At 47.7% G+C, this 27,411-nt stretch overlaps 2 protein-coding genes across 4 annotated transcripts in view; one reads left to right on the forward strand and one right to left on the reverse strand.

The window, feature by feature from the left end:
• Positions 1-11,695, reverse strand: part of LOC122922555 (fibrinogen-like protein 1-like protein) — a 40,185-nt gene extending 28,490 nt beyond the window's left edge. Inside the window, exons 1-2 of the mRNA XM_044273200.1 lie at positions 11,593-11,695; positions 9,931-10,129 (exon numbers count right to left, since the gene is read on the reverse strand). Of these exons, the coding sequence (XP_044129135.1) occupies positions 9,931-10,129; positions 11,593-11,695 (302 nt within the window). The remainder of the gene's footprint in view (positions 1-9,930; positions 10,130-11,592) is intronic.
• Positions 4,544-27,411, forward strand: part of PTPN4 (protein tyrosine phosphatase non-receptor type 4) — a 51,616-nt gene continuing 28,748 nt past the window's right edge. Inside the window, exons 1-9 of one of the 3 annotated variants that reach the window (XM_044273194.1) lie at positions 4,544-7,003; positions 8,173-8,341; positions 18,621-18,775; positions 22,228-22,335; positions 22,466-22,508; positions 22,664-22,742; positions 23,793-23,837; positions 24,217-24,269; positions 24,356-24,476. In XM_044273194.1, the coding sequence (XP_044129129.1) occupies positions 18,638-18,775; positions 22,228-22,335; positions 22,466-22,508; positions 22,664-22,742; positions 23,793-23,837; positions 24,217-24,269; positions 24,356-24,476 (587 nt within the window). In that variant the 5' untranslated portion in view covers positions 4,544-7,003; positions 8,173-8,341; positions 18,621-18,637. The remainder of the gene's footprint in view (positions 7,004-8,172; positions 8,342-18,620; positions 18,776-22,227; positions 22,336-22,465; positions 22,509-22,663; positions 22,743-23,792; positions 23,838-24,216; positions 24,270-24,355; positions 24,477-27,411) is intronic. The other 2 variants (XM_044273193.1, XM_044273195.1) reach the window with 2 other exon arrangements.

The following is a 27,411-nucleotide window of genomic DNA, read 5'->3' on the forward strand; positions in this document are numbered from 1 at the left end:
CCCAATCACATGCTACAAGAGACCCCATAATGTCAAAGACAAACTGGTCAAGGCCGACATAGGTAGCCTTACTAGGCTGCCAAAACAGACTTTCTTGAGGAGTCAACGACAAGGTACATTCCCATGTTTACACTGCGCTCAATGCTCAAGCGTCACCAGAGGCGAATACGTGACCCACCCAAGAACCGGACGACAATACCCCATTAAAGGTTTTTTTACGTGTGACTCAAGCTTTGTGGTCTATATACTGAAATGCCCATGCGGACTGGCGTATGTGGGCGAGACTACCCAACATATACGCGATCGCGTAAGTAAACATGAGTCCACAATTAGACTCGGACACACCTTGCTACCCGTCCCATACCACTTCAAAGAGAAAAATCACCAGGCATCACAATTACGGTTCCAAATATTGGAACAGGTCGATTCTCCAAGACGTGGAGGAAACCGGATTTTACATTTAAAACAACGAGAAGCGTATTGGATCCACACACTCGGGACTCTTACACCACATGGTTTAAATCGAGAATGTGACTTTTCCATTAATGTTTAATATATTGAGCAATCCCTATGTGTTGTTAACAAAGAAATCTCTTTATTTCTCCTTACAGACCCGCTGATATCACGACCTGCGAGGGTGAGATAACACTTTCCCCCCACCCCCCCCCCCCCCCCCCTCCTCCCTCCTCCCCTTTTTTCTTCCCTTTCCCTCCCCATTTCCTCCCCCCTTCCTCCTCCCCCTCCTGAGATCTTTCCCATCCCTCTTTCCTGTTATCCATCCATCCTACCCATTTCCCATCACACTAGGGACATTATATTTGCATTATGGAACTAAGGTTCTCTTTCATAATATTAAATTCTATATTGCTCAATTAACATATATCAGATGTAACAGGTTTATTCTGAATTGGTGCTTCACTGTATCCAGGCTCCACATTTAAATGTATGGCTATGCTATACACAAGGTGGCTCATTGCAGCCCCAGCGCACGATACCATATTAATGTTACGCCGCATAACACTTCCCTTCCCCCGAACGGCACGAATGACACGCAGGTGGAACGCAGGACAGTTCCGGTCCTGCTTGCGCATGCGCACGGCAACTCAGCACACGGCCGGTCTGCGTGCTTGACACGCAAATGGAACGCACGCACTTCCCAATCACATGACCGGGAATGCCGTATGACGTAGAGCGCAATGACGCGCATCCCCCGCGATAATAAAAGGCGCCAAAATCGGCTCCCACATTATACACCCGGCGCTTTTTCCTTGAAGACACAGCACTGAAGGTAATGATCACAGATCAATCACTTGCTACTCTACTGAATGGCTTACTTGCATATTCCAGATGGAACTTATTTTTGCCCATATAGATGATACCTTGAGGTCTATCCAAGTGATTTTGATGTGACCGCCGACCGTTCTAAGTTGAGGATGAGCCTTATCCATAGACTGTATGCATTAGTGGGGCTGCCCAATGACGGACACAACACACAAAATTGATATATGCCTCAATAGTGATATACATATTGTCTATAACACTAAGTATAATATTTACATAATAGTGTGGGTGTGTTCCGCATTGGACAGAATCACTATGCATACAATCAGGATGCGGTGACGCACCATGTCCAGGGATCCATTGACCAATAATAACATACTGAACTGCATAGAGTTTAATGATAATAGCTGATAATGGTTGATACTAGGTTCACTCAGAAGGGATAATGAGCTGTCTATTGTTTTTAATAATACATCTTTTGTACATTAACTTTTCTTACGTTCAAATTATAAATGTGTACATAGATAAATGAAAACATTTTATCCTCATGTGATGAAGATACCAATGCATATAACATATGACTGATAAATATGAATTATCTTTATAGATTTAGACCACTGAAGAAGGCCGTGACAGGCCGAAACGTTTGGTCACACATCTTCTACCTTTTCCACTGTGAATATTGCACCGGAACTTTAAGCATGTTTAAAAAAATGTAAAAATGTGAAATTAAAATTTAAAAGCATCAAGAGATACTGTGTGCTGCAATTTCCTTATTATCATAACGTGACTGAAGAAGTCCTTGCAAGCACCAGTGCAACATACAGGTGTGCGGTACTCCAAAACTCATCCTTATGGGCAAGACGTCATGAGAGGCGATACATTGTTTCCTTTATTTACCTGTTTTGTCTGATTATTTTTCACCTGTTGAAGGCATGCTAGCCGAAACGCGTCCTGGGTGTAGGACATATTGATTTGATGCAATTAAAAACAACATACTATCAAGACACGACGATTGCTGGGATTTCTTCTACATTACCAGTGGAGATTGCTCCTATCCCGTGCAACGTGCATTGAGTGCTGGCTGATTCGATTTGTCGCTATACATGAATATGGACCACACCGGACCCCCGAACACATCCAGACCCATACATGAATACGGACCACACTGGACCCCCGAACACATCCAGACCCATACATGATACAGACCACACTGGACCCCCGAACACATCCAGACCCATACATGATACAGACCACACTGGACCCCCGAACACATCCAGACCCATACATGATACAGACCACACCGGACCCCTGTACACATCCAGACCCATACATGATACAGACCACGCCGGACCCCCGTACACATCCAGACCCATACATGATACAGACCACACCGGACCCCCGAACACATCCAGACTCTCATCTTCTACTCAATAAATTTTGTAATAAAGAAGAATATGAAGGTAACAATCAGCAAAATGAATAGAACATTAATGCATCTACAGTCGTGGCCAAAAGTTTTGAGAATTACATAAATATTGGAAATTGGAAAAGTTGCTGCTTAAGTTTTTATAATAGCAATTTGCATATACTCCAGAATGTTATGAAGAGTGATCAGATGAATTGCATAGTCCTTCTTTGCCATGAAAATTAACTTAATCCCAAAAAACCTTTCCACTGCATTTCATTGCTGTCATTAAAGGACCTGCTGAGATCATTTCAGTAATCGTCTTGGTAACTCAGGTGAGAATGTTGACGAGCACAAGGCTGGAGATCATTATGTCAGGCTGATTGGGTTAAAATGGAAGACTTGACCTGTTCAAAGGAGGGTGATGCTTGAAATCATTGTTCTTCCATTGTTAACCATGGTGACCTGCAAAGAAACGTGTGCAGCCATCATTGCGTTGCATAAAAATGGCTTCACAGGCAAGGATATTGTGGCTACTAAGATTGCACCTCAATCAACAATTTATAGGATCATCAAGAACTTCAAGGAAAGAGGTTAAATTCTTGTTAAGAAGGCTTCAGGGCGTCCAAGAAAGTCCAGCAAGCGCCAGGATTGTCTCCTATAGAGGATTCAGCTGCGGGATCGGAGTGCCACCATTGCAGCGCTTGCTCAGGAATGGCAGCAGGCAGGTGTGAGCGCATCTGCACGCACAGTGAGGCGAAGACTTTTGGAAGATGACCTGGTGTCAGGAAGGGCAGCAAAGAAGCCACTTCTCTCCAAAAAAATCATCAGGGACAGATTGATCTTCTGCAGAAAATATGGTGAATGGACTGCTGAGGACTGGGGCAAAGTCATATTCTCCGATGAAGCCTCTTTCCGATTGTTTGGGGCATCAGGAAAAAGGCTTGTCCGGAGAAGAAAAGGTGAGCGCTACCATCAGTCCTGTGTCCTGCCAACAGTAAAGCATCCTGAGACCATTCATGTGTGGGGTTGCTTCTCATCCAAGGGAGTGGGCTCTCACAATTTTGCCCAAAAACACAGCCATGAATAAAGAATGGCACCAAAACACCCTCCAACAGCAACTTCTTCCAACAATCCAACAGCAGTTAGGTGAAGAACAATGCATTTTCCAGCACAACGGAGCACCGTGCCATAAGGCAAAAGTGATAACTAAGTGGCTCGGGGACCAGAACGTTGACATTTTGGGTCCATGGCCTGGAAACTCCCCAGATCTTAATCCCATTGAGAACTTGTGGTCAATCCTCAAGAGGCGGGTGGACAAACAAAAACCCACTAATTCTGACAAACTCCAAGAAGTGATTATGAAAGAATGGGTTGCTATCAGTCAGGAATTGGCCCAGAAGTTGATTGAGAGCATGCGCAGTCGGATTGCAGAGGTCCTGAAAAAGAAGGGCCAACACTGCAAATACTGACTCTTTGCATAAATGTCATGTAATTGTCGATAAAAGCCTTTGGAACGTATGAAGTGCGTGTAATTATATTTCACTACATCACAGAAACAACTGAAACAAAGATCTAAAAGCAGTTTAGCAGCAAACTTTGTGAAAACTAATATTTGTGTCATTCTCAAAACTTTTGGCCACAACTGTACATCAAAGTGTAAGAATAAATGTTATAATATAGAAACCATGTAATAATAATTGAAGCAAATAATAAAGAGTAATAAAATGTATCAATAAATGGTTACTACATGAATGGAAATAAAATACAAATCATTTGCATAAATAGCAGTAGTGGGAGCTACAGTTCCCGGCGCGTCCTGCAGGTGTCGCTGTTGTCCACCTCTTGGTGACTGCGGTCGCCTCGGTCGTGATGTGACAAGATGGCGCTGCCCGGTGAGGCGGTGGTGACGGGCGCCGTGTGCCGGGCTCTCTGTGCTTTACCTGTGCACCGGACGAGGTAACGCATCTCATTTTCCGTATTGGAGGAGCAAGCGACCGGCAGAGAACGGATTACGGCGGTGACGTCATCGCTGCGGCCACTTCTCGCGAGAATGTGCGATTACTGCGCCATGTCCCGTTGCTATGCTCCGGCCTGAGGGCGGGGGTAGGGGAGCAGTGACAAACCGAGGCCGGAGCCCGCACATCTCCCCGGGCCGGGGCCCCAGAAACCCCGCAGCGACCGGACACCACAAGCGAGCGACACGTCTGTCTCCCGAGAGCCCAACTCAGGGGCCCCCGCCTGGACACAGCGAGCCCGTGAGCTGCCCTTCTAGATATCCTGTAGCTGCTGGAACCTATAGCGCCCCTGGTCAGGGAGCCCCGCGACCACCTGCTGGAGCCATATAGAGTGGCCTGGACATACAGGGGTCATATACAGCCCCTATAGAGTGACCTGGACATACAGGGGTCATATACAGCCCCTATAGAGTGACCTGGACATACAGGGGTCATATACAGCCCCTATAGAGGGACCTGGGTGTACAGGGGGTCATATACAGCCCCTATAGAGGGACCTGGGTGTACAGGGGGGTCATATACAGCCCCTATAGAGGGACCTGGGTGTACAGGGGTCATATACAGCCCCTATAGAGTGACCTGGACATACAGGGGTCATATACAGCCCCTATAGAGTGACCTGGACATACAGGGGTCATATACAGCCCCTATAGAGGGACCTGGGTGTACAGGGGGTCATATACAGCCCCTATAGAGGGACCTGGGTGTACAGGGGGGTCATATACAGCCCCTATAGAGGGACCTGGGTGTACAGGGGTCATATACGGCCCCTATAGAGGGACCTGGGTGTACAGGGGGCCATATACGGCCCCTATAGAGTGACCTGGGTGTACAGGGGACCATATACAGCCCCTATAGAGTGACCTGGGTGTACAGGGGGGGTCATATACAGCCCCTATAGACTCTGACCACCACCTATAGAATGACCTGGGTGTACAGGGGGCCATATACAGCCCCCATAGAGTGACCTGGGTGTACAGGGGGCCATATACAGCCCCTATAGAGTGACCTGGGTATACAGGGGGCCATATACAGCCCCTATAGAGTGACCTGTACATACAGGGGGCCATATACAGCCCCCATAGTGACCTGGATATACAGGGGTCAAATACAGCCCCTATAGAGTGACCTGGACATACAGGGGGCCATATACAGCCCCTATAGAGTGACCTAGACATAGTTAGCCATATACAGCCCCTATAGAGGACCTGGATATACAGGGAGCCATATACAGCACCTGTAGAGTGACCTGGATATACAGCCCCTATAGAGTGACCTGGATATACAAGGGATCGTATACATCCCCTATAGAGTGACCTGGATATACAGGGAGCCATATACATCCCCTATAGAGTGACCTGGATATACAGGGATCCATATACATCCCCTATAGAGTGACTTGGATATACAGGGGGCCATATACAGCACCCATAGAGTGACCTGGATATACACGGTACCGTACACAGCACCTATAGAGTGACCTGGATATACAGGGAGCCATATACAGCACCTATAGCGTGACCTGGATATACAGGGAGCCATATACAGCACCTATAGAGTGACCTGGATATACAGGGGGCCATATACAGCACCTATAGAGTGACCTGGATATACAGGGGGCCATATACAGCACCTATAGACTGACCACAACCTATAGGGTGAACTGGATATATGAAGACCGCATCTTCTGCTGGAGCCTATAGACTCTCCACGTGTCACCTATAGATACTCATCTGCCACAGTCTTCGCTTGTTGCTGCCTGGATAGATGTATATGGACCTCTGCAAACATCAACTGGAGCATATAGAGCATTTCTTTATAGATAAACGGCTGCTGGAATGTAAATAGAACCGGTCGCCTATAGATTAATAAGTTTTCGCCTGCTGCTGCCTGGATATATTTATCTGAAATCAACAACTGGAGCATATAGAGTGCCATCTATATATACACAGCTGCTGGACTATAGATCCATAGTCTTCACCTGCTGCTGCCTGGATATATTGAAGACCATCTACTGGAGCATATAGAGCGTCACATACAGAGAGATCTTTCAACTGCTGGAACATATAGATCTCTGCTGCCTATAGATCCATAGTCTCCACCTGCGACTTCCTGGATATTAAGTGACCATCAACTGAAGCATATAGCGTGTCACAGATATACGCCAACCGTGCACCTTCAGGTGCTGAAGACCCTTTCACCTATAGGTCCCCACGCTTCAATTGCAGCTGCTTGGATTTAAAGGGACTTTTGAAACCATCAACCGGAGCATATAGAGTCTGCCTGTCACCTGTAGGTATATGTCCCACCTGTAACTACAGCTGTTGGAATATATAGACCCTGTCACCTATAGATCCACCATTTCCTCCTACTGATGCCTGGTGTAGAGACCTCAGCGTTTTACCTATAGATATATCACCCAAACCAGTACCTACAGCTGCTGGAATATAGACCCCTCTGCTCCACCCACCCCTAGTGCTTGGAGCATATAGACCCCTTCCTGTCACCTATAGATTCCTATCTTCCATCCTCCATATCGTTTCACATTCAGACCGGTTCTTGCATCACTTATAGATTCTTACCCCCAGCACTATCTGTTGGGGTATATGAACCCTCCCTGTCACCTGCAGCTCTATAGCCCCCCAATAACCGCTATGGAGATCTATAGAATTGACCCCTTCCTGCTTATCTGCCTGGGCATAAAGACCAACTTTAGTTTCACCTATAGATTGTCACCCTTTAACATCTGCAGATGTTAAATGGAATCTGTCACCTATAGATCTATGCTTTGACTAGCTGTCGGAGTGAACTTCTGTCACCCATGCATTACTTTTTCCTACCATCCATTGGTAATACTGCCTTTCACCTGTATACTGTGACTGGCCCAGTATCTCTCCTTTGACTTACTTTCTCTTTTCATACCTATAGATACATTGTAGCTACAGCTCTTCCGTTTGCCCCATACCTGTAGATACAGCTCTGCTGTTTGCCCCATACCTATAGATACATTGTATCTGCAGCTCTGCTGTTTGCCCCATACCTATAGATACATTGTATCTGCAGCTCTGCTGTTTGCCCCATACCTATAGATACATTGTATCTGCAGCTCTGCTGTTTGCCCCATACCTATAGATACATTGTATCTGCAGCTCTGATGTCTGCCCCATACCTATAGATTCATTGTAGCTACAGCTCTGCTGTTTGCCCCATACCTATAGATACATTGTAGCTACGGCTCTGCTGTTTTCCCTTATACCTATAGATACATTGTATCTGCAGCTCTTGCCTGTGCATAGTAATACACTCCGTATACCTATAGCTCGTCACCTGCCGGCCCCTATAGGTCCTTGGGGTCGCACATCTCCCAGCCATTAGTGAATGGTACCCTGGCAGCACCCACACATCTGTACTGTGCCCCTCGTTTATAGGTTCCACCCCTCCCTAGCTGTTTTCCCTTCTCTGCAGAACATCCATGATCCTGCCTGACAGTATGAGGCTCCATCTGCCGAGACCGCTGCCTTCACCGAGACCGGTGTGACTGAGGTCCAGGAGCGAGACGCCCACCCTTGACACTGGAGCAGCTGGGAGACCCATTTCCTCACCACAAACTGCAGAACGTGGATCTTATATGAAGGTAAAGTGTATGTTGTCAGTGTCCTGCGGGAATGAAAGTATGTACCCCCCACCCCTATATATTCCCCTATATTGAGCTGTTGGTGCCTCATGTAAATAGGGGGTCTTCTAGCTACTATGGTGGGGTTTGCAGTGTGAGCTGCTGCCTGGATTTTTCTGCAATGTTCATCAGTGGAGTTTATGGGAGTCCATGGCCATAGGTGACGTCACTGTACATCCACAGCGGGATCTTTCCCTTTGTCAGAGGAAGCTGCGGATGAACAGTGCACTTGCTTTGCATGACATATTTCTTGCTTGTGGTGATCTGTGACTGGAGAAGGCGAGCAGCCCGACATTCGGCACATTATTCCCTGCAGTACCCAGTGCCTCCCTGTGCCTCTGCTCTGGATGCAGTGCCCTGCCACCTGGGGCTCTCCAGCTGCTGCGGAAATATATCTCGCTGCATGCCCTGACAGCCTGCAGCTACCAGAGGATGATGGGAGTAGTAGTTTTTCAAGAGCCACAGGTTGCAGGTGATTGGACATAATAATGCTGCATTGTAGTTCTGCCTCTGAATAAATCCTGACTTCCTCTGTGCTGCTGAAATAGAAGACTGCATATTCGTAGACCCCTGTGTACCTGTGGGTATGGGAAAATATTTAGAGGGATACATGATAACAAAATGTCGCCAAGCCTCCTGGGGGAGAAGACTCCCATCATCTCATTAGTCTGATTATCGGACGATTCGCCCCCTTTTACCACTGGTGGTTGCACCTTAACTTATTGAGTTGTTGAGTGACTATAAATTTTAAGAATCAGTTAAAATCTCTGCTTGCTGTCAGTAAAATGTAACATCCAATGAGTGAAAACAAGTCAGAATTGGTATTGCTCACAGCTGAGGGTTTGCTGCAAATGCTTGGAAAGTTCCACTCAGCCAATTACTGGTCTTAGTGGTGACGTGCCTCTGCCAGCGATTGGCCTTAGCAGCCTCTGGTATTTCTAGCAGGTTAAGCTGGGACAGAAAGCGGGCACCCACGGGACCAGAACCGTGTTGGAGTGGTGGCAGATTGCTCAAAAATGTTCAACATTTCAACAGGATAGGTCATCGATATGTACTGCCTGCACGCCCCTTTAACGGTGCGTCAGATTTATCAAACATTGGGCAATATTTGATAAATTTAGCACAAATTGTGGCAACAAAAGCTCCTGGTGATAAATCTCCTCCGGCGTCTATTAGAAGATCGTTTGAATTAATTTAATTTCATGTGAGTGATAAAACATAAAGTGCATTATCCCCAGCAGGGAGCGCGGTGATCAGGGAGGTCCCGCACGGATCCGGTGGATCATCCTGGCGATTTACACATTAGGAGCACTGTTGGAAGCTTCGTGGAGGAGCCCCGGGGGAGCAGTAGTCGGAGGATCTCCAGCATCATCCGCCTGCGCTCATGTAATCCGAGACGCTTGAAGTCCTCAGAAATATGCGCGCTATGTCTAATGATTGGCTTCCCCTGAGCTCGCAATTACTTGTTTCGGAAGTGGTTAGTGCAGAGATGGCCGCCCCTGGGGTGACCCCCCTCCACCCCTTAATCCTTTTCACACTGTTTTAATTACATGTAATGTGTGAAGTGAACCTGACGGCTCAGAATCTCCGGCGTCCGCTCCTGTGTCTGCTCCTGTTCTGTCTGCACTGCAATTCCTTTCATCTGATAGTCCGGCACAGAACCACGGTCTAAGCCGGTATTCACACACAGCAGCTCCGTGTGTGCAGAAAACTCCCATCCAGATGAATGAAACCGATTGGCAGAAATATCTGTGACAAATCGGCTGAGTGTGACTGTGGACTCCAGATCTGGGCAGAGACCCTCTGCATGGAGTCTGTGTGCTCTCCCCAAGAATAGATTGTGATCTCCTGGGGTCAGAAATCATGGGGGCTATACATTGCATATCAGATGGAGAGATTAGATTGTGAGCTGCTGGGGACAGGTATATGATAGAAGTGATACTTTGTGTATAAAAAAGATTAGATTAGATAGTGGGCTCCTGGTGTCAGGGATGATGGGGGTGATGCATTGTGTATGAGATGGGAAGATTAGATTGTGAGCTCATAGGGTCAGAGATGGACATGGGGAGTGATACATTGTGTATAGAGAAGAGATTGCAGACTCCTGGGGACAGGGATAATGAGAGTGATCGCCTTCCCTGCAGCGGAGACTGGGTAGAGATTTCCTCTTATCTGATATTTTGGGCCCCAGCAGCGTCTCCTCTCATGATCCGGCAGCTCTCGGGTCTCCCGGATGGCGGATTATAGGAATGTCACTGACCCGTCGCTCTGTCTTGTACCTATAGTGTCTGCTGTGCACCTGTGGAAACTGTTGTGGTAACTTAACTTTTGGGTGCCTGATCCTGGGGTCGTCGCCCCCCCCCCCCCCCTGTCTTATGTGGCAGAACTCTTACCCCGGGGTGCACCTCTCTTCTCTGCAGTGAATTCTGCAGCAGAAAGTCCTAAGAACAAGGCCCTAGTATTATCCATCCGCTCTCTTCTGCATTCTCCATTTCTGGGGCGTCTTTCCTCTTTGTTGAACTTTTTCCCTTTTATTCCTCCTGTAAATTTATATATAAATCCATTCTTCTTACGATGAGGTGTTGCCCCTACACCTCCTGGAACTGGCAGCACTGATCGGACAGGGGCAGACTGTAGGGACACACAACTGGTAACGGCACAATGACTTCTAGGAAGAGATACTGTAGAATTGCTATTTTATGGGGAATACGTTGTTATAACGGCAGGGGAGCCTTGTGTCTGCTGTCTCCTGCTCCCTGTTATCAGCCATTGCAGGCTGGGAAGAGACCGGACTTCAAGGTTCCATCTACGTCCAGCAGCTCTTTATATAAGGGTTGTGGTCCTCGTATAGCGACTTCCTGACCATCACCCAGTGTATGACCGCTCCCCTCCCTGTTTGTTTCTTCCATTTGCCAGCATCGGACCCGTCGGCCTCATCGGAGATCTCCCCTGGCGCATGTCTCTGTCTATAATGCATGTGTGTGGCACTGGGGCATCACCCGTGATGGATGTCGCGCTCCTCTGCTTTCCCCGCATCCTTCTCTGATTGCACGTTGTTCTGGCCTCCGCTGTGTGCTCAGATCCGGAGCCCATGGCCCTGACAAACACTGGGCTCCGCTGGACTGATGGGCGCCATCTCTGCAATCGTTAGCAGTGGCTGAGGAAGCAGGATTCAAGGAGAAATAATGAAGCCCCTTCCTAAATGTCCCTACAAGATTCCTGTTTCTGTAGGATTTTCAGTATCGTCAGAATTGGGGCTTCCTTGGCGGGGCAGACGAGCTGGACGTACACGTAGATTTTGGTGGCTTCTGTCATTGTTGCTCAGCTGCGTCGCCCCCCCAACGTTCTCGTCTTGTGTGTGAGCCCCATGATCCTATTTGCTTTGTCAGCCGCTGCCTGGCACTGGTTGCTGCATTTAGTTTACTGTGCGCTAAAGTAGGTTATTAATGTAGTCCGAGGCCCAGTACCGGCCCCTGCGGCCCCCACTAGAAACCGAGTCTGTCACCTGACACCTAAGAAGGTCAAGCCGGACAACTGTTTTGTGGGATGGAAACATCATGGAGATAAACAATGTGGAAACTATACTGCAACAGTAACGGCAGGGGTGAAGAGATGGACAGGGCATGCTGGGAGTTGTAGTTTTGTAACAGATTGAAAGCCATCACATTATAAAGTATGAATATTTAGCATGAGACATTTTTTTTCCCTTTTTTTTGTGGGGTACAGATGTACACATGTCCACTAGCAACAACTCTCATGTGTCAGATGGTTCATCGGACAATCGGCAGATACACACGAATGGTCCGGTCATTGTATTCTGCTCGCCAGGTGTCGTGTGAGGTCTCTGTCTTAAAGGGGCAGCGCACTCTGTCGAAGCAGCAGGGTGGTGTAAACATGATGGATACTGGTAGTTTCTAAGGTAACCTGCAGCTCAGGAATGTCGATGGCCGTGAACTCCCATCCTCCATGCTGGGTGACATGGCTGTAGCCGTGTAACGTGCCGTGGCTGCCGGCAGCGGGAAGGTCACTGCTGCTCGTCTCCGGAAATGTTCAAAATGTCAAGATCATTAAAAGACCTTTCTGAGGCTTCCATCGCCTTTCTGAGGCTTTGTATCATTTTAGTTTTTCATAGTGAAAAAGTGTTTTTTTTGTTTGTTTTTTAATGTGTTGTTTAATTGTATAGAACAGCATTTAAAAAAAAAAATTGAGGCCCCCGTATAGATTTCTATTGGGAAAATGGCAAAAAAAAAAAAAAACAACAGTAACAAAAAAGCTCAAACCTAATGTCAAAAATGCCTGGCAAAAAAAAAAGCTTTGTCTCTTTATTGAATTTTATAACTATAGATGGTAAAGTAGCATCTGATTACATAAAAACATCAGAAAAAATGCTGCAAAGAAACCCACCAAAAATGTTTGTGTGAAATCGGTGGCAGTTTGGAAGCGCGGCATGCTGTAGGTTTGGCTTCTTTTTTTTTTTTCTTCGAGCATTTTCTCCCCTAGGATTTTCTCTGAGAGTTAAAAGTGCAGGAAAAATGCTAGTTCTAAGTATGCAGCAAAAAAAATGGTGAAAACCTAGTAGTAGTGTAGTTGTTTGGGCAGTTTGTGTTATGGTCACCCATGTCGTGTGTGTGACCGCTGTTACAATTCCCAGCATGCTCCATTCATTTCTACGGGAGTTCTGAGAAGAGCAAGTATGCATGCTGGGAGTTGTAGTTTTGCAACAGCTGGAGTGCCTGTTTGGAGCCATGCGGGGCCTGTGCTTTCACCCAGACACAGAGCAGGAATCTAGGTCACTGGGTTATCATAGAGGCGTCTGTGGATGCGGACATCTGCTAGGACACTGCCGGGGTAGTCATGGAGGATCGGTGGGGCGCACAGGTCGGTCCCTGCACAACACCCCCTGGGGACTTATTTAATAATGCATGAAGTGTTTCCTCCGAGGTCTAAGCATAGGGATGTGCAGATACCCCCCCCATCCCCCTTCATGATGTATCACAGACCCGTATTGATGCACATGTTCCAGTGCATTGTTTTGGGTACCGCTCTCAGTCCATAGCAATCAATGGCTCATTTTCCACACACACCATCGTACAGATAGCGAGCCCAGTATACCTGCACGGCTCATTCATGCAAATGGATCTGTGAGAAAAGTGGACAGCGCCCGGGCGCCATGTGGACGCGTGGCCGTAATACTGTGTGCGAGGCGGACCCAGCTGAAATGGACCAGGTAGGTTCTTGTGGCTTCCTGGATTACCAGAAACTCCAGACCATCAGATGCTAGATGTTTATGGGGGTCTGTGAGGCTGCTCAAATAGGAGGCCTACATAAAAACCAGCCCGCGTGTATGTCCTCAGAGAAAGGACAGGACTGTTTAGAGGTGACACATTCCCAGAAAATAGAAATCCTGGCGTTGTCCTGTTCTCTCGGTGTCAGAAATTCATCTGAGAAGGCCGCTGGTCACAGCTACTGTCACCCAGCTTTTCTAGGGTCCAGAGTAGAAAACCTGCCCAACTATGCACTCCATAACCCAGCAGCTTTATAGGGGTGATTTGTTGCACTGTAGGGTCTGTGTCACTCTACACATCCTGTGGTTGGGGGGGCGCATCTCTCTGTAGAATGTAAGTCGCCGTGTGCATGGCTTTATTGGGGGGCACGGCGCTCTGTAGGGTGTCGCTCTGTTCGGGAGCACGGCGCTCTGTAGGGAGTGTGTTGCTCTGCTCCTCACTGTTGGGGGGCACATCTTTCTGTAGGATGCGTGTTGCCCCCTTGGAGAGCACATCTCTGTAGGGTTTGTGTCGCTCTTTGCATCGCTTTGTTGGGGGGGGGGCTCATCTCTCTGTAGGGTCTGTGTCACTCTGCATCGCTTTGTTGGGGGGCACATCTCTCTGTAGGGTCTATGTTACTCTTTGCATCGCTTTGTTGGGGGGCTCATCTCTCTGTAGGGTCTATGTCACTCTGCATCGCTTTGTTGGGGGGGGCTCATCTCTCTGTAGGGTCTATGTCACTCTTCGCATCGCTTTGTTGGGGGGCTCATCTCTCTGTGGGGACTATGTCACTCTTCGCATCGCTTTGTTGGGGGGGGCTCATCTCTCTGTAGGGACTATGTCACTCTTCGCATCGCTTTGTTGGGGGGGCTCATCTCTCTGTAGGGACTATGTCGCTCTTCGCATCGCTTTGTTGGGGGGCTCATCTCTCTGTAGGGTCTATGTCACTCTGCATCGCTGTGTTGGGGGGGGCTCATCTCTCTGTAGGGTCTATGTCACTCTTCGCATCGCTTTGTTGGGGGGCTCATCTCTCTGTGGGGACTATGTCACTCTTCGCATCGCTTTGTTGGGGGGGGCTCATCTCTCTGTAGGGACTATGTCACTCTTCGCATCGCTTTGTTGGGGGGGCTCATCTCTCTGTAGGGACTATGTCGCTCTTCGCATCGCTTTGTTGGGGGGCTCATCTCTCTGTAGGGTCTGTGTGGCTCTTTGCATCGCTTTGTTGGGGGGCTCATCTCTCTGTAGGGTCTGTGTGGCTCTTTGCATCGCTTTGTTGGGGGGCTCATCTCTCTGTAGGGTCTGTGTGGCTCTTTGCATCGCTTTGTTGGGCTTATCTCTCTGTAGGGTCTGTGTCTCTCTTTGCATCGCTTTGTTGGGGAGCTCATCTCTCTGTAGGGTCTGTGTCGCTCTTCGCATCGCTTTGTTGGGGGGGCTCATCTCTCTGTAGGGTCTGTCGCTCTTCGCATCTTTTTGTTGGGGGGCTCATCTCTCTGTAGGGTCTGTGTCGCTCTTCGCATCTCTTTGTTGGGGGCTCATCTCTCTGTAGGGTCTGTGTCGCTCTTCGCATCTCTTTGTTGGGGGCTCATCTCTCTGTAGGGTCTGTGTCGCTCTTCGCATCTTTTTGTTGGGGGGCTCATCTCTCTGTAGGGTCTGTGTCGCTCTTCGCATCTTTTTGTTGGGGGGCTCATCTCTCTGTAGGGTCTGTGTCGCTCTTCGCATCTTTTTGTTGGGGGGCTCATCTCTCTGTAGGGTCTGTGTCGCTCTTCGCATCTCTTTGTTGGGGGGCTCATCTCTCTGTAGGGTCTGTGTCGCTCTTCGCATCTCTTTGTTGGGGGGCTCATCTCTCTGCAGGGTCTGTGTCGCTCTGGGGGGCATGTTGCTTCATAAAAAAATAATTCCTTTAAAAATGCAGGAGCCGTCCCTCAGCTTTCCCAGATTCCTGAATGGCAGATACACAGCGATTCGTCCTCTGGTGTTTCATAATTAGACAGCTTTACCATTGAGGTCTGTAGGAAATCTGGGTAACATTTACAACCTTGTAGGTGGCCATGTTGGTAGTCACCCAGCTTTCCCAGAACACATCCAAAATTGGGGAAAGACTTGCAATGGAATTTTAATGGACAACTCAAGGACTGGAATTTACTGGGGGTGTCTTGTATTGCGCCTTCACATGATGATGGATGTAGGTCAGGTCATTATTAGGGTCTGTCGCTGCCGCCTGCTCAGCATACAAAGCCTTGATTAATAAATATGCATCTGATGAACAATTAACCGTCCTAACGAGCTTCCCTTCATTAGCTGCAGCCCTGGGAGCAATGCCCGCAGTAGCAGAGTGTGGCCGTGCTTCCTGATATCCGGGGTGTTATATGGCGGGAGATATCTGTATGTCCTCATATATGTCAGAATACCCCTTTAAACAATCCCCTCATAAGCCCTGATAGCGGCGTCCGCCATGTTGTTGCGGCAGCTGTGGAGCTGGACGGATATTTCCTGCCCCTGTAATCACATCACCGTCTCATCACCTCTGTGCTCTGCGCCGTGCCCATCAATCATCTGTGAATTTCATTCCTCGGTTCGGGGGAATTGTCAGGCCGAGGCCTCATTAAAATTTTATTAAACCTCCCACTGGTTTTAATTCCAGGCCCGCGCCAACGTCTTCCCTTTACATAGCAGAGTGTTGATGCAGTGTTTGCACACACACACATCTGCTTTCCTGACGGGTGTTGGAAAGCTCTTCCATAGTGATCCAATGCATGAATCTGGATCGTCATGTCGTCCGTGCAGGCTTCTCCCGGAAAACCAGGATTCCCGAAATCTCCACCTTTGTATTCAGAAGGAAGAGATTTTTCTTCATCCTGATCTTCCTGGTGCTAGACTGCCGTGGACACAGTATAGACTGACACTTGTCCAGCATTGGGGGTAAGAGTTCAGTGTAAGGGAATGTTCACACATGGTGGATTTCCATATTTACTACAGGATTCATGTAAGAAAGAGTTTTTGACCTTCTGATTTCTGCTGCAGTTGGTGCCACGGATCTGCCTTCAGTGGTCTCCCCTGTGTGTGGCCGATCGGCTGAATCCATGGGAATAAGTCGCATACTTCTTATTTCCAAAGCCTGGACACAGTCCATGCGGAGATCTTCCATACCATGTCAACCGGTCAGACATGGGATGCGGAGTGTTTGCAGATTTTATGTTGAATTTGACATTGAGATTCCCTGAAATTTGCATAAATCCTGAACATATGAATGGACCCTCGTGGTCTACAACCCGTATCTGCTGGAAGACCACCAGTTATATCACTGCAGATCAGTATAGCATTCAGGCATGGTGGGCACAGGCATTAAAAGGCCCTAGTGCAATGTGAGTCCCTGATTCTCCAAAATGGTAACATACAGAGAATTGAGAGTAGTAGTTCTTGCAGACCCATTACCAGCTGTACTTGTGGAGAGCATTGGGCATGGGCATCATCTGAACGTCCAGTACATGCTGGTAGTATCCCTTTAATACAAGGACCTCTATCCAGGGCGACCGCCCCTCTAGGCATTGTATGGTGGCCCCCTTTCATTCTCCTTCCTTCGCTCCATAAGTTATATCCTCAGTCGCTGTCTATGTATTTGATAGCTGGATTAATAAGCGGAGCAGGAAAAGTATTGACTCCTTTTGATCTCGGCATCCTCCACTAACCGTACGTGAACCTACCCGAATTGAAGCTTCATCTAAATTTGGATATTACAGGAATTAACCTTGTAAAACTATATATTATTATTTTTTTGCTCCATTTTCCAGTTTTGAGGATCAAGCCTGCAGTGTAAAGCATGAAGGTTTGCATACCTGTAGATGTACATTTACTACTAAGCACACAGGCTGCACATAGTAATAGCAGAGTAGTTGTTATGGGTGGTGGCGTCCTTTATAACTTTGTCCTCTCCTGGTGAAATGCTGCAGGAAGTCTGATTGCTGCCAGTGTTGACATTGGGACTGATAAGCGGCTGCAGGCGGCCCCTCCTTAAAGGAAACGTCCCATCTTCCCCTCACTAAGGAAATTGTTCAGCTTCACTTTTTATCCTTTCAGACCACAGGGCATGCGATAAGACAGCAGCGAGCATGCTCTTACATAATGTATTGACCGCCAGGAACCTGCGCACGCTGTGGTGTCGCCGTGCAGGTAGCACGTGGTTCATGGCGCTGGAAGTAAGGCTTATATTCCCAAATAGAGGTGCGTGGCACTGCCCGCTGTGTCACTAGCCTGCTCTGTGTACTCCAGAAGCAGACAGGAGGCTAAAGGAAGGGCGAGGTGTAACTGGACCCTACTAGAAAATGCAAAGTGTGAACTGAGCCGACCTCAGGGCCAGCAGGAGGCCCGTTACACAGGGTAACACTCCATCTGTACAGGGCACCTCTTATAATCAGCTTCAGGTCATTATACTAGTCTGACCTATGACCTGATGATGTATAGGGGTCACTATGGTGAAATAATGTGGGGTATGTGAAGACGGTACCCATGCCACGTACCTGCAGACATTAGCCCCCATGGTGACGCAGACCTTCCCGTCTTTCTGATTGATGACTCCCGGACATCGGATCTGCGTCGCCGTCTTGCTTTCTGCAGTTTTGTTTGGATTGGTTTTTAGGTGGAAAAGAAAAATGTGCGCCGCTGATCAGCATCAGGGTGGTCGCCATGAACTTGAGCGGAAGTACGACCGTGCCTGACTTCCATTGCAGTAAAGTATTAGCTTTAGGCTCTGTTCACATTACATTATGTGGATAGTTCTGCGCTGGGAATCTCCTTGTGCTTATGCCAGGACTGTCTATGTGCTCCCATACAACGCTTTGTCCAGGTCCTCAGTATACCTCGGGGAATACTCCCAACATGCACCTCCGACATGATGAGAGCCTTACTATGATGTGATGCTGCTCTTCTGTGAAGCCATGAACGTTCTGCCTCATGTTTTCCGCCTTTTCTCCTTTTCGCAGACTTTGTGTGGACAGTAATGAGCGCACGTTTCCGATTGCCTGCCGGCAGAACCTACAATGTGCGCGCATCGGAGCAGGCCCGAGACAGACAGAGCACAGAGGTGGTGTGCAGCGTTCTCCTTCTGGATAACAGTGTGCAAGCTTTCCGTGTAAATGTAAGTGCCAACATAATAATATAGCCTTGGGCGCGGGGTCAGCCCCATGTATATCCATTACCATGTGAACGCTGTCCTTTGCGTTTGCAAGGGGTTCTCATGACCTATCCTCATGGGTTTGATTCCCGACATCCCTGCCGATCAGCTCTTTGGAGAGACTGGAGCGCTCCTGCCTCTTCCTATGTCAGTGACGTCACATTCATCAGTCACATGGGCCCCTCAGTCCTATTCAAGTGAGTGGGCCTGGGCTGTAGTACCAAGCACGGCCACTATAGAGCGTTGTGATGAGGCTGCAGGGCTTGTTCCAGCGCTGTAACTCTTTCATACAGCTGAATGGCGGGGGTGCTGGCCGTCGGACCCCCAGAGATCAGATGTTGACGACCTATCCTGAGGATAGGCCATCAATATTGTGCTCCCAGAAAACCCATTTAAATTTAAAAGGGGCATTGTTTCATAAATGACTTATTTAAGATCCGCTATTAACCACTTCCTGCATCCACACGCACGTGATGGGGCGCAGAAGCTGTGCACATATGATCACCCGCCGCTGATGGACAGTTGTGACTTACAGCCACCCCCCATACTAACAACCAAGAGCACAAAAAGCTCTGATCCAGATTGTTTCACCGTCAGTGCAGGCCGCAGGGATGTAGGAAGGGGGCTCACCTCTTAGGGAGCATTGACACGACCGTGTTTTTCTTCCGTGTCCATTCCGCGTCTGTTCCGCAATTTTTGCGGACCATGCACGGACCCATTCATTTCTATGGGTCCGCAAAAATTGCGAAATGCCTTTCATTGTCATCCGTGTGCTGTCCGTTCCGTGTGTCCGTTGCTTTTATTTTAAAACATGTCCCATACTTGGCCGCAAATTGCGGTCCGTGCCCCATAGAAAGTCATTGGGTCCGTAAAAAAACAGCACACGAAAATGCATCCGTATCTCATCTGTTTTTTGCAGACCCCTGAGTTTTTTTGCGGACCGTGAAAAACGGATGACACACGGAAGCACCACGTCCGTATTATATGGACTTACGGAACGGAGACGGAAAGATAACTGAAGACATACGGAACACACGGATCCGTGATTTGCGGACCGCAAAACCAACACTGTCGTGTGAATACTCCCTTAGGCTGTGATGTAACGTGTGTCTTAAATGGGTATTCCACTAGGTAAAAGCTATCCCGCATCCACAGGATAGGGGATAACTGGCAGATCGGTTGGGGTCCTATCACTGGGACCCCCACCGATCGCGAGAGCAGGGGCCCCCTGATCGCTGTACTCTGCTGTCTCCAGAACTCCCATAGAACTGCCACTCTGGTTATTTCAGGGGAAAACCCCTTTAACATTACAGGTTAAAAAAACTAACTTTAAAAATAAATAAATGCTGAAATCAAATATCCACAGTCACAAGTCCTGCATTTCCAGAAACTGAAAGAAATGTTAGTCACATTAACACCACGTTCCCTGTGCAGCTGAATGCCTCGCTCTCTGTTATCAGCCCTCTCATCCGAGACGCTCCCTGCCCGCAGCGCTCTCTGTAACCTCTCCTATCAATCATTCACTCAGCATTTCGAGCCGGCCGCCCCCTCCTGACGCTGACTTCTCCCATAAAATCACTGAGCAGCTCAGATTTTTTTCTTTGTATCTGGTGACGTGTGACCAAGAGTCATGTCCAGGAGCCACCGACGGGGGTCACTGGCATCTCTGGTCCCTCATCTCATGAATATTGAGGACTCCCCGCGGCTCCACGTGTAAAGCATAAACTGAAAACGTCCCTGACTTTCTCATCTCCGTGTAACTTATCCCCGGAGAAGCTTCTTCCTGTGAACACTTTCTGGTTCGGGAACTTGGCTTGCTTATTATGGGGGGTGGGGGGGCTTTTTAGTTGTGCTTCATTAAGGTACCGCTGTGATCAGTGACTCCAGCTTGGTGGCATTGTCTATAAAAGTCGGAGGTAGTCTGTAATCCACCTCTCATCTCCTCAAAGGCTGCTGTTCTGTTCCTCCCCATGCTTTACACTGCAGCTCTGATTTTTCAAATTAGTTGCTGTGTTTAAAAGGGTTCTGCAGTTATTTTAAACTGATGAGCTATCCTCTGGATAGATCATCAGCATCTGATCGGCGGGGGTCCGACACCCGGGACCCCCGCCGATCAGCTGTTTGAGAAGGCAGCTGCGCTGGCAGTAGCGCCGCACGGCAGCTGCGCTGTTAACCGCAGGCCCAGTGACGACTAGTATCAGTGGCCGGGGCGGGGCTAAGCTCCATTCAAGTGAACAGAGCTTAGCCCCACCCAGGCGGTCCCAGGTGTCGGACCCCGCCGATCATCGGTTTAAAATAACTGTAGAACCCCTTTAAGAGTATATATATGTGGCGCAGATGTTGTCGCATGCCGTGGTGCGGAATCAGGGAAGGGGGCGGCCTGGCCCGTCTCATTTACCATTTTCTACAATTTTTTATGCGTAGAAAATGGTCTAAATGTAAGACAGTAATGAAGCTCTTACATGTAGAATCGACTGGATCCACTGACAGCGCAGGGATTGAATCGATGTGCCGCGATGTGCATGGACAGAGGATCTAAATGAAAGGAACCTTTCACACGAGAGAACTGTCCTCACCAAAGGAAATTATTCTCACGGCCTATTATGTTTATCATTAATAAACTTTAACCCCTTCAACCACCTTGACCCGTATGTCACAGTGGTTGAGGGACTGTATGGAGCGAGGTGCTGCGGTGAGCAGACACCCCGCCGCAATGACGGGGAAAGGCAATCCCGCCGAACCCTGTCATTTATCCCCTCAAGTGCCGGCACCTGTGAGGTAAGGCAGAGGGATACGGCTCCCTCTGCCTTCCGACAGGAGACCCCCGCAGTAAATGTGAAGCCTTTCAGGAGTGCCATGGTAAGCTGTGCTATCCACGAGGCACAGCTCAGCAGGGACGGTGTCAGAATCCTATTAACCCTAATAAATCTCTATTAGAATGAATTGGACAAGGGATCAAAAGATCCTCCAGGGGGCTAATAGTTAATAAATAAAAAGTAAAAACTAAAATAAAATTAAAAGTTTAAATCACCCCCTTTCCCAATTGTACATATGTTTATTTTTTAATTGTTAATATATTTTTATATCCGGTATCTGTGTCCAAAAATGTCTAAACTATTGAAATATAAAAAAAAATTCCAGTGCAGTGAATGCTGTAATGAAAAAAAATGAAATCCACATGATTCACCATTTTTTAGTCACCTTTTCCCCGCCCAAAAACTTCAATAACATTGATCAGTGACCCCAAAAACGGTACCAAGAAGAACTACAGTTCGTCCCGCAAAAAACAAGCCCCCATACAGCTCTGTGGACGGAAATATAAAAAAGTTATGGCTGTCAGAAAATGTTGGATCCCAGCATCTCCCCGATGTTTGCAGAACTTTACATGTAGCTGTCGTCTCCGCCATGTTTTTCAGAAGCACGACCATGGACAAGTGCTGCTAGATTTAGTCTTCAAGTTCCTGGATCTGACCGAGCGGGACTATTTTGGACTACAGTTGGCCGACGATTCCTGCGATAACCCGGTAAGACTGATGACGTGGTTTCTGTGCACGGCGCAGTCACTGCATCTCATGGGCGCCATTCTGTTGTCACTTCTTTATCTCCCGTCCTTTCTGGTCTTTTCAAGTCCTTTTTCCTTTTTGTCGCACTCAGAGGTGGCTAGACCCGAATAAACCAATCAGGAAGCAGCTGAAAAGTAAGTCATTTCCCACAAGCACCTGAGGAGGAGATTTCTGAATACTGCCGAGTATATGAGCGGCGGTCTCATCCGCAGTGCATTGTGCATGGCGGTCTCTCAGTTTGTAGTGAAGACGGTAAAGCCTCTCGCATCTGTTTTCTACTCGCTTACAGGGGGATCTCCACACAGCCTGAGCTTTAGAGTCAAGTTTTTTGTCTCTGACCTGAGCAAGTTACAAGAGGAATACACAAGGTACGGACCCCAACATGTTATAGAAGAATACACAAGGTAGGGGCCCCAGCAAGTTACAGGAGGAATATACAAGGTAGAGAGAGACCCCAGCAAGTTACAGGAGGAATATACAAGGTAGAGAGAGACCCCAGCAAGTTACAGGAGGAATATACAAGGTAGGGGCCCCAGCAAGTTACAGGAGGAATACACAAGGTAGGGGCCCCAGCAAGTTACAGGAGGAATACACAAGGTAGGGGCCCCAGCAAGTTACAGGAGGAATACACAAGGTAGGGGCCCCAGCAAGTTACAGGAGGAATACACAAGGTAGGGGCCCCAGCAAGTTACAGGAGGAATACACAAGGTAGGGGCCCCAGCAAGTTACAGGAGGAATACACAAGGTAGGGGCCCCAGCAAGTTACAGGAGGAATACACAAGGTAGGGGCCCCAGCAAGTTACAGGAGGAATACACAAGGTAGGGGCCCCAGCAAGTTACAGGAGGAATACACAAGGTAGGGGCCCTAGCAAGTTACAGGAGGAATACACAAGGTAGGGGCCCCAGCAAGTTACAGGAGGAATACACAAGGTAGGGGCCCCAGCAAGTTACAGGAGGAATACACAAGGTAGGGGCCCCAGCAAGTTACAGGAGGAATACACAGGGTAGGGGCCCCAGCAAGTTACAGGAGGAATACACAAGGTAGGGGCCCCAGCAAGTTACAGGAGGAATACACAAGGTAGGGGAACCAGCAAGTTACAGGAGGAATACACAAGGTAGGGGCCCCAGCAAGTTACAGGAGGAATACACAAGGTAGGGGCCCCAGCAACTTACAGGAGGAATACACAAGGTAGGGGCCCCAGCAACTTACAGGAGGAATACACAAAGTACACAAAGATTTAACGCATTTACGAATGCGCTCACAATCAGCCATGACAGATGGGCGAGCAGGCAGTATATACCTTCAGCATGGGCACATTTGGTTACCAAAATTCCTGCAAAAATGTATAAAAAGCAAAAAAAAAAAAAAAAAAAGCTTCCTGTGATTGCTGTTCAGATCCAGTCCCCCTCTCTTCCAGGTATCAGTACTTCCTGCAGATAAAACAGGACATTCTGACTGGGAGGTAAGTGACTGGAACAAACGACCTATGGAGCCATTTATAACCCAGATATATTCCTGGGTTCAGACTCGGTGCAGAGCTCATCACTGCAGAAGATGTAGTGCTGACACCTACTACTGTATCACTCTAGCATATTGATGAAGCAGGGTGCAACCAGCAGAAGTGTCTCTGCAGCTTTAGATGTGACTGGAGTATAACACATGGTGCACGTATCTAGAAGTAATAGGGGAGCTATGGACATTGATATAGATGAGGCGATCATGAGTATTATAATAATGTTTGTAACCTTAAAATCACAAGTGTCACATTGAGCGACTTGCATAATAAGCTTATAGCTCGCAGCTTCCGTGTTTTGCAGTTGAGTTCTTCTCTTACCTTGCAGGCTGCCCTGCCCTTACAATACTGCCGCCCTGCTGGCCTCTTACGCCGTCCAGTGTAAGTATTGCTGCAGCATTGTCCTTTGCAGATCTTCATTCCCTGCGTTCTTAACGTTTGATTTATGTTATTTTCTCCCTGAAAAGCTGAGATCGGAGATTACAGTCACTCGGAGCACTTGCCTGGTTACCTTGTCGACTTCACATTCATAACCAACCAGCCGCTGGACTTTGAGAAGGAGATTGCTAAACTGCATCAGCAGCACAGGTGAGACGCTTCGCTGCAGTCTGCTGTGGCCTTCCCCTTCTCCTACTCTGCCCTGTTAAGGCATCTTTCACATGAACAATACGGATTGGCTCAGGGTGCGTTCAGTGAAACTCACACCATTTTGCAAGCAAGTTGTCAGTCTTGTCTGCGATTGCGTGCATTTGTTCCGTTTTTTCCGCGTGGGTGCAATCCATTTTGATGCGTTTTTCACGCGCATGAAAAAAAACTAAAGGTTTACAAACAACATCTTTTAGCAATCATCAGTGAAAAACTCATTGCATCCGGACTGTATCCAGGTCACATCCGGATGCAATCCGTTTTTCACTGAAGCCCTATTCTGCCACAGATGTACGTTAGAGAACTTTCTGACTGCTTGTGAGTGGTAATCTGTACAAGCAATGGTAGACAGCTGAACTCGCTAATATCCCTAGGTTGTAGTACCAGTTGCATGTGATAATCCAGTGAGGAGAATACAGTGGAGATGGTCTGGTAATTTATTGAATTTACCTTGAGCAAAAAGACACATTGAGGATATTGAGGTCAAAACGAAATGCTCTCACCAGCTCTGAGTCTGCTGCAGAAGAAAACGCACACAGGAACAGAGAGAACAGGATGTGATGTCACCGAAAGGGGAGGAGTAGACAGGGAGCAAAGGACAAATGGGATTTACATAATACATTCAGGAAACCTATAACAAGAATGACCACTGGGTGGCAGCATCACATAACATGGTAATAATATGATAACACAAATACAGCAATTAATCTTAAATGGAAGAAATAAATGCTGGGACAGCACACTCCCCGTCTGAAATCCTAGGATTTCACACTATACACTAAACATGAATGTCCATATGAAGTTCTATGCGAATACTGGAACCTGAAAGACAAAAAGCAATAAAGAAAACACAGTAAACTAGAATGGGTGGCCAGGAACAGTCCAATGTCTTGGGTGTGATGCCTATCATTTTTTGCCATGAACCACCCATATGAGAGGCATGAGGGGGTTAAAGATCCGTGTACAGCCATTGTTGGCCAAGTAGTCTTGAACTGACTTAGAGTCGATTTTCAATTCTCGGCTGACGCCAATGAAGTTGGTTCCACAGTCAGATCTCATTTGCTTTACTTGTCCTCTGATAGCTAGAAATCGTCTTAAAGCATTGATGAGACTAGAAGCGTCCATGGATTCTATTACTTCAGTGTGTATGGCACGTACACTTCAGCATGTAAACAACACTGCCCATCGTTTGCTGTCTGCATGACCACCTCTGGTCCTTCGTGCAGTGACTGTCCATGGCCTGAAGACATTCAGACCAACATAAGTAAACGGGGGTTCAGTGCTTGTCCTATCAACTGGCAAATCAGGCATTTGTTGATGTTGCAGTTTTCCCCTTTCCTTGCGACATTTAATGCAATGGTGAATGATATGAGCAGCCTGTCTTTTTGCTCCCACTATCCAAAGACCTGCGGCTCTTAAAGCACCCTCAGTGAAATGTCCGCCTTGGTGCTTGATTCTTTCATGATGATGATGATGACGTATCAGCAGTGTAGTAACATGGTGAGTGGCAGGAAAAATGAGGGGATTCCTTTCTGAAGTCTCTAACTTAGCCTTGTTTAGGTGACCACCAACCCTCAGCATGCCGTGATCCTCAATTACTGGTTTCAAGATGACAGTGGGGCTGCTTTTTGGAATATCTTGCTTGTGATGTATACATTTAGGTTCCATGTGAAAGGCACTCTGCTGTACGTTACGTATCACAAGCAGCTCACTGAGGACAATATCTTCTGCAGTGAGAGGTTTATGGCACACGTGCCAACCGTAACATTCAGTGTTATGTCTCTCAGCGTGAAAGCAATGTACGCTGTGGACTAACCTTGCAATGGTGTAACCGAGCCTTGACCATCTGGAGAAGCGTTCAAAGCGGTGACAGCCCAAGCCAGACCTCTTTTCAGACTTGGTGACAAGGGTACTAACTTCAGGGCGAGTCTCTGGATCTTCATGAGGGTCTTGGAGACTGAAGACGTCTTGAGTAGGAGTTTCTTCACTCTGGTTCAGCAAAAACTCCAGACCTTGTGTCCCTTTGAGCAGATCTATGGCTTCCTCCACTGTGGGCAAGGATTTGAGTGTGTCGTCCACGTAGAAGTCTCTTTCAATTAAGTTTCGGGCATCTTTCCCAAACTCTGACTCGCCACAGCAGGTTAAGGACTGTTACCGAACATGTGCACCTTCCTGCAGTATTCAACCATTTCCTTGCTGGTGTCGTTGTCTCTGTGCCAAAGAAACCTGAGATAATTTGTGTGGTCTTGCCGTACGATAAGGCAGTGGAACATTTGTTCAATGTCTGCTGTAATGGCAACTGGCTCCTTTCTGACTCTCATAAGTACTCCTACCAGAATTGGTCAGGTTTGGACCGCTGAGAAGGACGTTGTTCAGAGATACGCCATTATGTTTGGCACCTGAGTCGAATACCACTCTTATCTGGTTTGGTTTCCGTGGGTGTTATACTCCAAAGGAGGGGGAAGGTACCAGCATTCCTCATGCTCTTGCAAAGGTGGAACCGGATCTGCATGGTCATTGTGAAATATCTTTTCCATGAAGGCCACAAAATAATTATTCATTTCGGGTTTGTTTTTTAACGTCCGTTGCAAGGAGATGAATCTGGATAGTGCCTGTTCCCGGTTGTCAGGAAGTCTGGCTCTTGCAGCACAGAAAGGTAAAGGTGCAACCTAGTGATTAGATGCATCTTTGAAGAATCCATTGTCTATTCTTTTAATAAACTCTTTGTCATCTATGGACAAGGCTAATCTGATGTCCTCTGGTCTTGTACAAAACACTGATCTTCGTAAGTTGTCATAAAGGGTAGGAATGATATACGGTGCCTTAAGGAGGTTAGAAAGCTTTTCCTTTACCTCGTAATGATGAACACATGGCTTAA

This window comes from Bufo gargarizans, unplaced genomic scaffold (genome assembly GCF_014858855.1).
Source record: "Bufo gargarizans isolate SCDJY-AF-19 unplaced genomic scaffold, ASM1485885v1 fragScaff_scaffold_45_pilon:::fragment_2:::debris, whole genome shotgun sequence".
Taxonomy (NCBI): Eukaryota; Metazoa; Chordata; class Amphibia; order Anura; family Bufonidae; genus Bufo; species Bufo gargarizans.